This window comes from Carex rostrata, chromosome 14 (assembly GCF_964058835.1).
Source record: "Carex rostrata chromosome 14, lpCarRost1.2, whole genome shotgun sequence".
NCBI lineage: Eukaryota > Viridiplantae > Streptophyta > Magnoliopsida > Poales > Cyperaceae > Carex > Carex rostrata.
The window spans coordinates 1,522,062-1,537,980 of record NC_135931.1 but is presented as its reverse complement, the minus strand read 5'-3'; the positions used below and the strand labels follow the sequence as shown (position 1 = coordinate 1,537,980).

At 33.6% G+C, this 15,919-nt stretch overlaps 1 protein-coding gene across 1 annotated transcript; it reads right to left on the bottom strand.

The window, feature by feature from the left end:
* Window positions 1-9,381: 9,381 nt before the first annotated feature.
* LOC144565526 (uncharacterized) lies at window positions 9,382-13,674 on the bottom strand. Its single transcript, XM_078315318.1, has 3 exons — window positions 13,254-13,674; window positions 9,962-11,001; window positions 9,382-9,486 (listed from the first exon to the last, which is right to left on the bottom strand). Exons 2-3 carry the CDS (start codon window positions 10,982-10,984, stop codon window positions 9,382-9,384), a joined length of 1,128 nt encoding a protein of 375 aa, XP_078171444.1. The 5' UTR covers window positions 10,985-11,001; window positions 13,254-13,674.
* Between the last annotated feature and the right edge of the window lie 2,245 nt (window positions 13,675-15,919).

Here is a 15,919-nt window from a genome sequence, read left to right as displayed (position 1 = left end):
TAACGTTTTTAAAACGTTATGTAACGTTTTTAAAACGTTATGTAACGTTTTTAAAACGTTATGTAACGTTTTTAAAACGTTATGTAATGTTTTTCACTGTAAAACTTGATAAAAATAGCAATTTTATGAAGGCTGGATTCAATTAAAACGTCATAACGTTTTCAGAAAACGTTATAACGTTTTATACACTATTTCCTACGTTTTTCACCAGTTGAATCGTTATAACGATTTACCAAAACGTTATAACGTTTTATGCGACAATGTGAGGGTCTATTTAGCAAAATTCTGTGTCTCTTTCTCTCTCACTCCGTCCCTTCTCCCTGCCTGGTGTGTGTTCCGCCCCAAAGAGAAAAGAGAGAGAGAGAGAGCTCCATTATTTCACGAAAGTTCGGGAAATCGAAGGTAGGAACGAGAAATTGGACGTGGATCTCATCTAGCTCTCCCATTTGGTATTCCCTTCTCTCCTCTTCTCCCTCAAAATCCGAATTTCACCGTTGTTAGGGTTTCTCATTTTAAACCCGAGGTTTGTGTTTGAATTACTTGTAGACTAGCTCCTTGAGCCTCCTTGGTTGTTTATGTGTTGATTCTTTTCCCGATTTCACCTCGATTTTGGATTCCCATTTCTAGGGTTTTTGGTACCAAATCCGAAATTTGGAAATGTTGTTGATCGGTTAGGCTAATCCGACCAAATAGACTTGTAATTGGTAAACCTCTCTCTCAACCTTGACATAGAGTGATTAATTCAATTTTCGACCAAATTAGGGTTTAATTAATTAGCAAATTGAATTGTTACGAGGACCAAAATAGTGAGACGGTAAAGGAATTGTTACCAAATTGGAATTGTGTATGGTCTAGAGGACCCAAACGTGAATATGAGAATTGATAAGAGATGTTAAGTAATTAAGACCAATGAAGAAAGGGTTGACACCAAAATATATGAATTTCGTTAAGGAAAGTATAAAGAGATTAATACAACTCAAGCAAGCACCCGAACAAAGGTTAAAGCAAGGGTACATTTAATATAGGTGTAGGCTCGGCCAAGCAAGACTTTGCGGGACATTTCGAGACGTCTGATCCATAACTAAGCGGTACGCTCGTCGTAATCAGGTGCGGGGTTCTTGGACTTGTTTGATATTTCATTTTCAGAAATTAAACTCTTTTCGATTGTCATGTTGTGTGATTGATTGTTGCATACTTGGAATTGTCATGTTGTATGTTTGATTGTTGCATAATTAGAATTATGTGAATTGTGTGCATAATACATCTAAAACCGAATTGTTGCGGTATGGTTGATTTGCATATTTGTATGGTTGTCATTTTGATTGTTCTCTTATGAGTTGACTATGGATAAAGGTCACCACAAATTGATGATTGTGAAATGATATGTGAATGAAATGGCAAGGTTGAGCTGTATCAGCTAACTTTGAGATGATATGTGAATGAATTTGCAAAGTCTGCAAGCTGGCTTTGATCCCAGGATCCTAATGGCCTTAGGTGAACGGCCCTCGAGGTATCCCAGTACCGGTTGGGACGAGGGGTGGGTGACTATATGTATATGTTGATTGTGATTGTGGGTGACCTATGTGTGACGTCTATGGCTCGGGGGCATTACCCTACGTGGTAATGCATTTGGATGGTCAATTGACTATGACGACATTCTGATTTATTTCATGTGAATTTTCATTTTATGACTTCGAACCAGACTTTAGTAAATGGTTAAGCCAAAGCATTTACAGATGGGTGTCAGACAAAGGGTCCAACTCGGTGGAACATCTGTAGGTGTCTGTAACCCTACAGATGAGGGTCAGATAAAGGGTCCAGCTCGGTGGAACATCTATAGATGCTACCAGCCATAATAAAATGAGTCAGGCCAAAAATGTGTTTGTTTGAACTTCATCTTGGAAATTCCTTAAGTTGTTTTTCATTCAATTATTGTTGTCGAGTACATGCATTCATTTATATATATATTGTTATAGAACTGCTAATGTGATTTTGTATGGATTTCATTTTTGAACATGGAGTCTGATTGCAAGTCCAATAATCTAATTGTGGTAAATTTCGCACTGAGAATTTATTCTCACCCCCTCCCTTTGGGTCATTTTCAGGTTTATTACAGGGATACAACAAATGAGGATATTGGTAATGCATATAAAAGGTCCACTGCCTTGCGTATGTATATGCCTTAATAAATATACGCGGCAGGCTGTCAGACCCGGGATTTGGGGTGTGACAGTACGGGTAAGATAATTTGTAATGGGTAAGGGTAGGGCACGGATAAGAATAATTTGTGACGAGTACGGATATGAAAATGCTTCCACCCGACCCTTACCGTATCCGTTGACACCCCTATGCCTTGCGCAGTTTTATTTTTTTAGATATTTTACTTCTTTAATGAAATGGCTAGAGGTGTCAATGGCACCCTTTTCCTCATTTACCCGACCCATATCGTATCCGAAAACACGGGTAAGGGTAAGATTTTTTTCCGTTAGCTAATCGGGTACGAGTAATAATTTTTTTCCGTTATCTCACCTGTTTTCGTATAACATAATTTGTAAAAATAAAATTATATATAGATATATATTTGTACGAAGATGATACGTGATACAATGAAATTTTGTATTCTATTAAATTTTCATAATACAAATTAGTTGTACTCATTATTTTTTTATTTTGAAAAATATTTTATCAAAAGCACAAATCGAAATGTTAATAACACTTTTTTATCCGTTTATCTGACCCGTACTATTTTGAAAAGACGGATAAGAATAAAGATTTTTTTTTGTCATTATAACGGATACGGATATAAAAATATCTCCACCCAACTCGTATCGTATCCATTGGCACCCCCTAGAAACGGCGGGTTTTGAAATATTTTTTTCCCAAAGGGTAAGAAGGCATTTCAATGTCATTAATAAAATATAATATATGTATAATGTATGATACCTCGCATATTTAGCCTATATTTGACTTGATTTCATACCAAATCCATGTTCCAAATTGTCAAAACCATGTGCATTTCATTGATATATTCTTAGAATTTGGTACTGCTGAGAGTTTGTTTGTTTTCTGCAGGATTGGAGCAAAATACACGAAGAAACGGCGTTTTTGGACACCTTGGTACGGCCCTTACCAAACTTGGTACGGCCTGTACCAAACTTAGCCGTTTCAGCCTTCTTCCCACCTTGTACGGCCTGGCCGTACCAAATTGGTACGGGCCGTACATAGGTGCCGCCTGACAGAATTCAAATCTTGGCAGAGGCTATATATAGCGGGGGATCTCTCCATTTTCGGGGATCCCACTTCATTCCAGATTGAGAGCTCAGTGAAAGAGAGAAAGAGAGCAAAGGAGCAAGAAGAGAAGATCAAGGAAGAGGAAGAGGCGAGAATCGACGGATCTACACCTTCTCCATTCCCGATCTTCAATCTAGTTCTTTCATGACTTTCTCTATCTCTTTTCTTGTATATCTGGACAGATCCATGACTTGTGAGTAGTAGACTTTTGTTTCTAGGGTTTGTAGATGGATTTTCTTGATTTGTGTTGCTTTTCTTGATTTGGATCTTGTATGAACTCTTGTGATTGAATTGATTGTGAATTTGCTTGTCTTGATTGCTTTGTGTTTCTGTGATTGCATGTGGTGTGCCTATAGTGGTAGATCAACCCTAACAAGGTCATGTGACCATTGCCTTCTCTCAACCAAACCAATCCCTTTAGGTAGACTTGATCGAATTGAAGCCGAAAGGTTGAATTCTCCTCTAATCGACAGATTAGAGGTTACCTTAGATCTCCAATCAATCAACTAGAGGATCTGGACCAAAACACGAGAGTTGAGGTTTAGAAACCCTAGAAGGTGAAGAATTGAATCCAAAACTTAGATCTTGAACCAACAAACGAGAGTTGAGGTTTAGGAACCTTAGGTATGGTCAATTGAACCTTTATCAAGAGTTTAATACGAGGTACCAGCAAGAAATGCATCAACTCGAACTTGTAAGCTCTGTTCTGGTAAACCAGTACGGCCCTTACAAGAGTGGTGCGGCCTACCCGTACCAAGCCCCATACGGCTTGGTCATACCAGGTTGGTGCGGCCTGGCCGCACCAACTTGGTAAGGGCCGTACCACTAGAGGCAAATCAGAGATGAAATCTGAAACCCTTGAAACACCTTTTATCCCAAATCAAAACACAGTTTATACCTTTTCTTGCACATTTACTATTCTATATCATTGTGTGATTGCTTGAGTTGATTCCTTAGGAAAATTAAACACCAAAACCCCTTTTTCTCACTTCTAGTCTTTAGTCGAGATAAGTAAATATCTAGATAAAGGAACCGTCCCTGTGGATCGATACCCGATTATACTCCTCGATAGGGTTGTACACTTGCAACCCTAATCGGAAGGTGTAACCGCGGTTTTAAAAGGTACGCCCCCAAGCGTACCGAAACTTGCGTTGCGCTTTCATGCGAACAATGTATTACAAGACAAAAGAAATGTGTACAGTAACTTAATTCGTTCAGTATATTTCTTTTAAGAGCAAGAAGATAACGGGTGAAAATAGTATGAATAATATTCGATTCGTATTAAAAAAATTTAAATGTTGATATCTAATATCTGAATATACGTGAGGATAAAAATACTAATATGATTTTACATTTTAATTATCCGTATCTAAATAGTAGATATCTATCGTATATTTTAATATATATTATGAAAATTTTATGTTATTTATCGTTATAATTAGATAAATATTACAAATTTTAATATATTTTTATTATTTTCATAAATATCCGATCTAATATGGATCCGTATTCGTATCTGTTTGATATCCACTCTATATATATATCCAAATATATATATATATATATATATAGAGAGAGAGAGAGAGAGAGGCTAATGTGCTTCCGGTAGCATATGGGCCGAAATGCTACCGGTCCAAATTTGAAATTTCAAAATCCAAAAAGTCGATCTGAACCGTTCATCTTGTTCTCCATATTAATATGTGCTTGGAGACCAAATTTTACATTTTTCTGAAATTTTTTACTATTTATTAAGCCACTTTGAAAATCGCTGATCCAACGGTGGCTTAACAAAACAGTAAAACCGTTGGATCAGCAATTTTCAAAGTGGCTTAATAAATAGTAAAAAATTTTAGAAAAATGTAAAATTTGGTCTCCAAGCACATATTAATATGGAGAACAAGATGAACGGTTCAGATTGACTTTTTGGATTTTGAAATTTCAAATTTGGACCGGTAGCACTTCGGCCCATATGCTACCGGAAGCACATTAGCCTATCTCTATATATATATATATAGAGGTGGGCTACGGTGAGTTGCGAAGTAAAACGCGTTTCTACTTCACGCCGTATTTTTATTTTGAAAGTCCAAACGACCGATTCGAACCATTAGATGTTTAATCCATATTGAAATGTGCTCGGAGACCAAATTTTACATTTTTTGGAATTTTTTTACTATTTATTAAGCATTTTTGAAAACTGCTGTTTTGCTGTGAACAGTAAAAAACAGTAAAATTTTCTGGACCATCAGATCAGCGACTTTCAAAATTGCTTAATAAATAGTAAAAAAATTCCAAAAATGTAAAATTTGGTCCCAAAGCACATTTCAATATGGAGAACAAGATGAACGGTTCGGATCGACGTTTTGAACTTAAAAACGGCAAAATATGAGCGTGAAGTAAAATAGTCGCTTTACTTCGCAACTCACCATAGCCCATCTCTCTCTCTCTCTCTCTCTCTATATAGAAATATGCTAGCATGCTATGCATAGCATAGAGCCCCTCCATGCAACGGCTCGGATTTTGAGTTTTCAAAATCCTAATGGTCGATCCGAACCGTTCATCTTGTTCTCCATATTAATATGTGTTTGGAGACCAAATTTTACATTTTTTGGAATTGTTTTACTATTTCTTTAGATTTATTGAAAATCTCTGTTTTCAGCAAATCTGGACCATAAAAAAACAGCGATTTTCAATAAATCTAAAGAAATAGTAAAAAAATTCCAAAAAATGTAAAATTTGGTCTCCAAACACATATTAATATGGAGAACAAGATGAACGGTTTGGATTGACCGTTAAGATTTTGAAAACTCAAAATCCGAGTCGTTGCATGGAGGGGCTCTATGCTATGCATATTCATATATATATATATATATGAATATAATTTTACAGAGTTAGGCTGGGGTAGACATTTGCTAACGGGTAACCCGTGACCCGTTCCGGGTTGCCCGTTACGGGTAACGGGTAGGACGGGTAAAGGGGTAGGTCGGGTACGGGTAAAACCCGTAACGGGTAGACGGGTAAATTTCCAAAAATGTATATCCGGTCCGTTTATTACCCGTACCCGTTGCGGGTTGACGGGTACGGGTACCGCGGGTACGGGTCCGGGTATCCGGGTACGGGTCCGGGTATCCGGGTACGGGTCCGGTCCGCCCATTTTTTTTTTTTTTTTTTTCTGTTTTTTCCTTGTTTTTTTTTCTGTTTTTCTTTCCGTTTTTTTTTCTGTTTTTTTTTTCTGTTTTTTTTTCTGTTTTTTTTCAGTTTTTTTTTTTCTTTTTTTTTTTTCAGTTTGGTATTTCCGTTTTTTTATTTTTTCTGTCTTTGTTTCTGTTTTTTTTTCCTGTTTTGTTTAATATTTTTTTTCTGTTTTTTTTACAGTGTCGTATAAATATTATTACGTGTTTATAATTCGATTTTTATAATATGAATAGTTCGATATCAAATAGAGTATATATATACATGAAATTATCAAGTCGCGTCTTTATAATTTATAAATGAATAAAATTTGTACCTTATATATAAAAATTATTCGTACGAAAATTTGTATATTTATACGGCTAAGTACAAATCTATTTATTTATTTCTTTAAGCAAGTCATTTTATTTTATTTTCAAATTCTCATTATAATTAAAACAATAAATTATAAATAATAATATCTTAAATTAATTTATTACATTAAAAATAATTATGAATAATTTGAAAACAATAGATTAAAAAATAAAAGTTACCCTCCTCCTTTATTCCGGGCTTGGGACCGGCTATGTAAAATAACATAGGCGGAGTTCTAACTTTTTTTTTGTTAGTAATTGTTCTTTAAAATGAATAATTTAAAAACTAATTGAAATGTTTAGAAATTATAATTTTTAAAATAACCATAAATATTAAAAGAGGTTAGAAAATTATACCGACACTACCTATCTAGTAGTTTGGATTCATATACCATTGTTCGTTTTCTTCCGCACCGTCTGAATCTGAATTAGGTTGAGGCTGCGGCTCGGTAACGCTTTCTTCAGTATCAGCTGCAGAAGATGATTCTTGAGCTTGATGTTGGTTGCGCTCGTCAGCATTAATCCAATCTTTCAAGCACACAAGTCTTTCAAAAACATGTGGACCCAATTTACTGCGTTTGTCGGAGATAGACATTTGCTAACGGGTAACCCGTGACCCGTTCCGGGTTGCCCGTTACGGGTAACGGGTAGGACGGGTAAAGGGGTAGGTCGGGTACGGGTAAAACCCGTAACGGGTAGACGGGTAAATTTCCAAAAATGTATATCCGGTCCGTTTATTACCCGTACCCGTTGCGGGTTGACGGGTACGGGTACCGCGGGTACGGGTACGGGTATCCGGGTACGGGTACCGCGGGTACGGGTACGGGTATCCGGGTACGGGTCCGGTCCGCCCATTTTTTTTTCTGTTTTTTCCTTGTTTTTTTTTCTGTTTTTCTTTCCGTTTTTTTTTCTGTTTTTTTTTTCTGTTTTTCTTTCTGTTTTTTTTTCAGTTTTTTTTTTTCTGTTTTTTTTTTCAGTTTTGTATTTCCGTTTTTTTATTTTTTCTGTCTTTGTTTCTGTTTTTTTTTCCTGTTTTGTTTAATATTTTTTTTCTGTTTTTTTTACAGTGTCGTATAAATATTATTACGTGTTTATAATTCGATTTTTATAATATGAATAGTTCGATATCAAATAGAGTATATATATACATGAAATTATCAAGTCGCGTCTTTATAATTTATAAATGAATAAAATTTGTACCTTATATATAAAAATTATTCGTACGAAAATTTGTATATTTATACGGCTAAGTACAAATCTATTTATTTATTTCTTTAAGCAAGTCATTTTATTTTATTTTCAAATTCTCATTATAATTAAAACAATAAATTATAAATAATAATATCTTAAATTAATTTATTACATTAAAAATAATTATGAATAATTTGAAAACAATAGATTAAAAAATAAAAGTTACCCTCCTCCTTTATTCCGGGCTTGGGACCGGCTATGTAAAATAACATAGGCGGAGTTCTAACTTTTTTTTTGTTAGTAATTGTTCTTTAAAATGAATAATTTAAAAACTAATTGAAATGTTTAGAAATTATAATTTTTAAAATAACCATAAATATTAAAAGAGGTTAGAAAATTATACCGACACTACCTATCTAGTAGTTTGGATTCATATACCATTGTTCGTTTTCTTCCGCACCGTCTGAATCTGAATTAGGTTGAGGCTGCGGCTCGGTAACGCTTTCTTCAGTATCAGCTGCAGAAGATGATTCTTGAGCTTGATGTTGGTTGCGCTCGTCAGCATTAATCCAATCTTTCAAGCACACAAGTCTTTCAAAAACATGTGGACCCAATTTACTGCGTTTGTCGGAGAGGATCCTGTTCGCCGAACTAAAACAACTTTCTGAAGGGACGGTTGACACGGGTACGGCAAAGACGTCGCGGGCCATCATCGCCAGTGTTGGATAAGACCTTTGATTCCTCTTCCACCACGTCATGATGTCAACGTTTTCATTTTCGTTGCGCATATTCAAATAGCTCACTAACTCGTTTGTGGATGCGTGCGGTTCGCTATCTGATTGAAAATCTGCTAACAATCCACTACTGCTAGTGCTCATGAAAGTGGAACTATTAAAAAAAAAAAATTAGTGGACAAATAATGTAGATATTATAAATAATAAAGATTAAAAGCATAATGTATATTTATTCATACCTAGGACCAGCCCGGGACGAAGAGGGGTTCTGGTTGCCACTAATTCTTGAGTTGTATATGTTAAACATCTCAGCGAACTTCGCATCCACGTATGCCTCGACCCCGGTTGCGACTAAATGTAGATTATCTTTGTACGCTTCAACCATTTTGATCGTGTAATATTTCTTGTATGCCGGGTTGAGGCAGCTTGCAATAATGGCCAAGAGGGGTACATCTTCCCAATATTTTAGAAATTTTAGTTTCATGGCCTCTACAATCGGTGTGAGAGATTTATCGTGGGTTTCTGCTTGTTCCAAAATACGATAAACCTTGGAAATTTGATAGATTTGCCCCAACAACTCAAATGCCGTCGGTGAATACGAGCAGGATAGTTTGACGGTTGCTTCAAAAAAGGTTCCTAGGAATGTTGAAAGCCTTTCTAGTTGGTCCCATTCCCCGACGGTGAGTTCCAATTGCATTGCCTGAGGGGTGGATCCCCTCAAAACTCCCCTATGACAGCTTTATAAGGAAGGCATCGGTTCAACATCCTATAGGTTGAGTTCCAACGGGTATCTATATCCCAAGGTACTTTCAACTTGCTTACTCGATAGGTTACGCACAACTTCGCAAACTCTTGTCTTCTTTCATGGTTTGAAACAATGTGGTTGAGGGCATCCTTAAATTTAACTATCAATAATTTTATGGCTTCTGTTTTAAGTCCCGCCTTCACGACGAGGTTAAGTATATGACAAGCACACTTTTGGTGATACATTTCACCATTCATAATCGGGTTTAGTGACCGTTTAAAAATTTCAATGGAAGCAATGTTGTTGCTAGCATTATCGAAAGATATTGAAAAAACCTTGTTAGCCATATCCCTCTTAAGGTTATACTCTTGTAAAACCTCAATAATAGATTTAAAAATTACATTTGCGGTGTGCGGGGAATCTAACACTCGAAAAATTAATATCCTCTTTTGTAATACCCACTGATCATCGATCCAATGCCCAGTAATACAAGAGTACCCAAGGCCATGTTTACCAGCAGTCCATATATCGGAGGTAATTGAGACCTTGTTGGATTGATATGCAAATGTACCTTTGAGGTCATCTTTTATGGTTGTAAACTGTTTTTTTATTTCACCAACCAACTTTCTATGATGCATCCTCTTGTACATTGGTTGAGCACACCCCCGAATGACCAACCGGGCAAAGGCTGTGCAACCACCCATACTGATTGGTTGGGCTTTGTGGGTTATGTACCGGGCCAATTCACTAAGCATTCTTTTTTCATCAAATTTTGGGTTGGTTAAAGTACCATCCGGGGTGATTTGAGTTTGAATTTGCGGGGTATTATTCGGGTTATAGTTTTCACCCTTTCTAATATGCACATCAACATGTCTTTTAAAGCTACTCATACCACTAGCTTGTTTATAAACAAAATAAGGTTTCTTGCAATGGTCTACCTTACAATAAAGAGTTTTCAAGTAACCGTCGTCATCTTTGGTCACATCATACCATTCAAACCAATATTGGTTGTATTCGGGAGGTCTTCTAGCCTTCTTTGCTGCTGGTTGTTGTGGGGGGCGGGGGACAATTGGCGGAGGAGGAGCGAGACCTTCTTCTTGAATTTCAGTGACACTTGTCGAAGGAGTACCTGAAATAGGGGGGTTGAGTTGACTCGACGATGCAACGGAAGAAGTGCCTCCATATGCATACGGTGGTGGTAGTTGATGTGATTCTTGTGGAATGAATGTGTTTGGATCATTTGAAGTATAATACGGTGCACCCGTTTGGGGGTTTTGTTGATAATTTGTTTGTAGCATTTGGTCTCTTCTTTGATAATTTTGGGGAGGTTGTGGATAATTAGGTGGCGGCATTTGAGAGGAACTATCAAAATAATTTTGTGAATAATCTTGTGGATAATTTGTAGTTGGTATTTCGGGGCCAAAAATATCGGCCGACATTCTCGCGATATCTTCTTGCACCGAATCACGATGAGATGACATTTTTAAAAAATGTAAACCTATATTCAAAAATAAATACAATTACTTACCATATTCAACAAATAAATCTAACCTAGTTATATAATGAATTTCAAATACAACTTCTTTAAAAAAAAAACAGAAAAAAATAAATCTTAAAAAATCCGGAAAAAACAGAAGAAGAAAAAAAGAATTTGAAAAAACAAAAATAAAATGATTAAAATCTAATCTATTGAAAAATAAATCTAACATATTAAAAAATAAATACAATTACTTACCATATTCAACAAATAAATCTAACCTAGTTATATAATGAATTTCAAATACAACTTTATTTAAAAAAAACAGAAAAAAATAAAATTAAAAAAATCTGGAAAAAAACAGAAAAAATAGGAAAAACAGAAAAAAAAAGAATTTGAAAAAACAAAGATAAAATCTAACCTATTGAAAAATAAATCTAACATATTCAAAAATAAATACAATTACTTAACATATTCAACAAATATATCTAACCTAATTATATAATGAATTTCAAATACAACTTTATTTAAAAAAAAACAGAAAAAAATAAAATTAAAAAAATCTGGAAAAAAACAGAAAAAATAGGAAAAACAGAAAAAAAAAAGAATTTGAAAAAACAAAGATAAAATCTAACCTATTGAAAAATAAATCTAACATATTCAAAAATAAATACAATTACTTAACATATTCAACAAATATATCTAACCTAATTATATAATGAATTTCAAATACAACTTTATTTAAAAAAAAACAGAAAAAAATAAAATTAAAAAAATCTGGAAAAAAACAGAAAAAATAGGAAAAACATAAAAAAAAAAGAATTTGAAAAAACAAAGATAAAATCTAACCTATTGAAAAATAAATCTAACATATTCAAAAATAAATACAATTACTTAACATATTCAACAAATATATCTAACCTAATTATATAATGAATTTCAAATACAACTTTATTTTTAAAAAAACAGAAAAAAATAAAATTAAAAAAATCTGGAAAAAAACAGAAAAAATAAGAAAAACAGAAAAAAAAAGAATTTGAAAAAACAAAGATAAAATCTAACCTATTCAAAAATAAATCTAACATATTCAAAAATAAATACAATTACTTAACATATGCAACAAATATATCTAACCTAATTATATAATGAATTTCAAATACAACTTTATTTAAAAAAAAAACAGAAAAAAATAAAATTAAAAAAATCTGGAAAAAAAACAGAAAAAATAGGAAAAACAGAAAAAAAAAAAAAGAATTTGAAAAAACAAAGATAAAATCTAACCTATTGAAAAATAAATCTAACATATTCAAAAATAAATACAATTACTTAACATATTCAACAAATATATCTAACCTAATTATATAATGAATTTCAAATACAACTTTATTTAAAAAAAACCGAAAAAAATAAAATTAAAAAAATCTGGAAAAAAACAGAAAAAATAGGAAAAACAGAAAAAAAAAAAGAATTTGAAAAAACAAAGATAAAATCTAACCTATTCAAAAATAAATCTAACATATTCAAAATAAATCTAATTATTTCACAAGTTCACATAATAAATCTATCATATTCGAAATAAATATAACTTATTCAAAATAAATTTATCATTTTCAAAAATAAATCTAACATATTCAAAATATTTCACATATTCACAAAAATGAATCTAACATATTTTTTTAACCTATTAAAAATAAATCCGAATTTCAAAAATAAAATCTAACATATTCAAAATAAATCTAATTATTTCACAAGTTCACATAATCACATCTAACAAATCTAACATAAATTAAATAAATGTAACATTCAATAAATCTAACAAATCTAACATAAATTAAATAAATCTAACAAATCTATCATAAACTAAATCTAACATTCAATTTAAATTATACATTTATCTACAACAATAAATCTAATATCAAATTTTAAATTACTCTACAAAAATAAATGAATCTAACAAAAATGAATCTAACATATTTTTTTAACCTATTAAAAATAAATCCGAATTTCAAAAATAAAATCTAACATATTCAAAATAAATCTAATTATTTCACAAGTTCACATAATCACATCTAACAAATCTAACATAAATTAAATAATTGTAACATTCAATAAATCTAACAAATCTAACATAAATTAAATAAATCTAACAAATCTATCATAAACTAAATCTAACATTCAATTTAAATTATACATTTATCTACAACAATAAATCTAATATCAAATTTTAAATTACTCTACAAAAATAAATTAATCTAACATAAAATAAATCTAACCTTTAAATTTCGCGGAAAAATCTTGCGGGAGGTGCCGAACTTTGTAATTTTGATACCTTCGTAATTCCGTAACGGGTTTAGCGAACCTCTAATTCCGTTTGCGTATTGGTAAAATGAATTAAATTACAACCATATATTTTTTTAAAAATAAATTTAAAAATTGAGAATAATGAAAAATGAGAATTTGAGATTGAGTTTGAGGGATTGAGAATTTGAGAATTTGAGAATTTGAGTTAGAATGTGGAGAGGAAGAGGATTAGAGGGGTGTATTTAAAGAAAAAATTGGAGAGGGAATAAAATTTGAAAAAAAAAAAAAAAAAAAAAAAAAAACCGACGTGACCCGGGTGGGTCCGGCCGGGTTTGATTTGACCCGGACCGGGCCCCTCTTGAACCGGCGGTACAATTCAAAATTTGAATTTCAAAAGTGGGTACGGGTAAAGTTGGCGGGTACGGGTAACGGGTAACGGGTACGGGTAACGGGTACGGGCAACCGGGTAAAGGGTACGGGTAACGGGTACGGGTAGGCGGGTATAGGGGTACGGGTAGGCGGGTACGGGTTGGCGGGTAGACGGGTACGGGTACAACGGGTTATTTTTTAAATCACGTTCTCCGGTCCGTTTATTACCCGTACCCGTCTACCCGTCTACCCGTTTGTACCCGGGCAACGGGTACGGGTACCACGGGTAACGGGTACGGGCCGGGCAAAACGAGTTCTACCCGTTCCGGGTTTAGCAAAAGTCTAGGCTGGGGTGCTATGGATAGCATAGTGACCTCTATGCTACGGCTCAATATTCGAGTTTTCAAAATCCAAACGGTCGATCCGAACCGTTCATCTTATTCTCCATATTAATATCTGCTTGGAGACCAAATTTTACATTTTTCTGAATTTTTTTACTATTTATTAAGTATTTTACAAAATTGTTGATCCAACGGTGGCTGCACAAAACAGTAAAACCGTTGGATTAGCGATTTTCAAAGTGGCTTAATAAATAGTAAAAAAATTCAGAAAAATGTAAAATTTGGTCTCCAAGCAGATATTAATATGGAGAATAAGATGAACGGTTCGGATCGACCGTTTGAATTTTGAAAACTCGAATATTGAGCCGTAGCATAGAGGCCACTATGCTATCCATAGCACCCCAGCCTAACTCTAATTTTACAACCATCCGCTCCGTTCTCACCCCTGAGATCATGCCATCGGACTTGTGCTGGCCTTGAATGAATCATTGTAGAGAATGCCGTTTAAGATCATGAGATTTAAAGAAAAATGTGATAACAATTGTGCTTGAATGTTTATGTAGTTACTTTGTGATATTTGGTACCCAATTGTATTTAAAACGGAAAATTTAAATTTTCTCACTGCACGATTTTATATTTCAATTTGATTTGAACCATCCGATATTAATTCAACGGCCTTATACTGCTGGGCCATCAAATGCCGAAATTTTTATTAATACCATTTAAAAAAAATAAAATCAAAACACCACTGAAATTAGAGAATTTGAAAAATATCAGGTCCTCCAATTCAATTTGCGGGGACCGCAGATTGAATTGGAGCCCCAAAAAAATCTAAATATCAATATATTACAGTGCATTTTTGAGTTTTTTTGGAACCTCCAATTAATACAATCTGCAGCCCCATAATTTAAATTGGAGATCCTGATATTTTTCAAATTCTCTATAATTTGTATTTTTTTTTTTACAGCGGTATTAATAAAAGTTTCGTCATCAAATGAGTTAATACAACCTTTAAAAAAAAAAAAAAACGATAGTAGCTATCAGCATATGTTACAATTGTTCAAAAGAACAAAATAAAAACAACAACCAAACATCCTTGAGCATATTACAGACTTGAAAGAAACGAGTGCGTATCCTCTGAGATATCTCAACTTTTGCGTGACCCACGTGTCCGGTTCCTATTCGGGGGTGATGTAGGGGGTCAGAATTATGTGTGTTTTGTGATTCGCGCAAACGTATTTAAACGGTTGGGATTTTCCATAAAGTCACGCAAAGTTTGAGATATCTCAGAGGATACGAATTCGAAAGAAACTGCAGGGTACCAAAAACCAGTAAAAGCCAGTAACAACAATGAGTTAATACAACTGGAGAGGCCGATTGGATGTAAATAGTAAATTGGATTCACAGTCTCACATCCGGACAAAGTAGTTTGATTAAAAAAATAAGCGGATTAATTAAAGATTCTCCGTACGCAATGCTTTATCCTTAATTGAAGAAGACCCTCCCCGGATGTCGTATTAGCTTTATGTACCCAGGTTTTACCAGTTGATCAAGAAATCACTTTGCTATTCCTTTCTTTTTTTTAAAAAAAAAAAAAAAACCTTCACGGAAGCTGCGAAATCGTGTGGATGAATCGAACTTTCCATCTTTAGATAGAACAGTTTTATGACTTTTTTCTAACCAAATATGCTATCTTTCCTAATCTCTTTGGCTATTTCTGATTAATATTAGTTATTACGGCAACACATTACTTTCAATTACATTTATCTTAAAGTTTTTGTTTTAAGAAAAGGACAGTAATCTAAGTCTTTGTATTGAGTAGCATATAATTACTGCAAACGATATCATCTGATTTGAAATTTTAATTTGAGTTTGTTAAGTTTAATAAACAATTGACATAAAATACAAAGTTTGTAAATATTAATTGT

Excerpts from the sequence above, each read along its gene's own strand:
- LOC144565526 (XM_078315318.1), bottom strand. The coding sequence starts at position 10,984 with ATGTCATCTCATCGTGATTCGGTGCAAGAAGATATCGCGAGAATGTCG. Across the intron at positions 9,487-9,961 it reads ATTGGATCGATGATCAGTGG|GGGAGTTTTGAGGGGATCCA; the intron begins GTATTACAAAAG and ends AAGCTGTCATAG.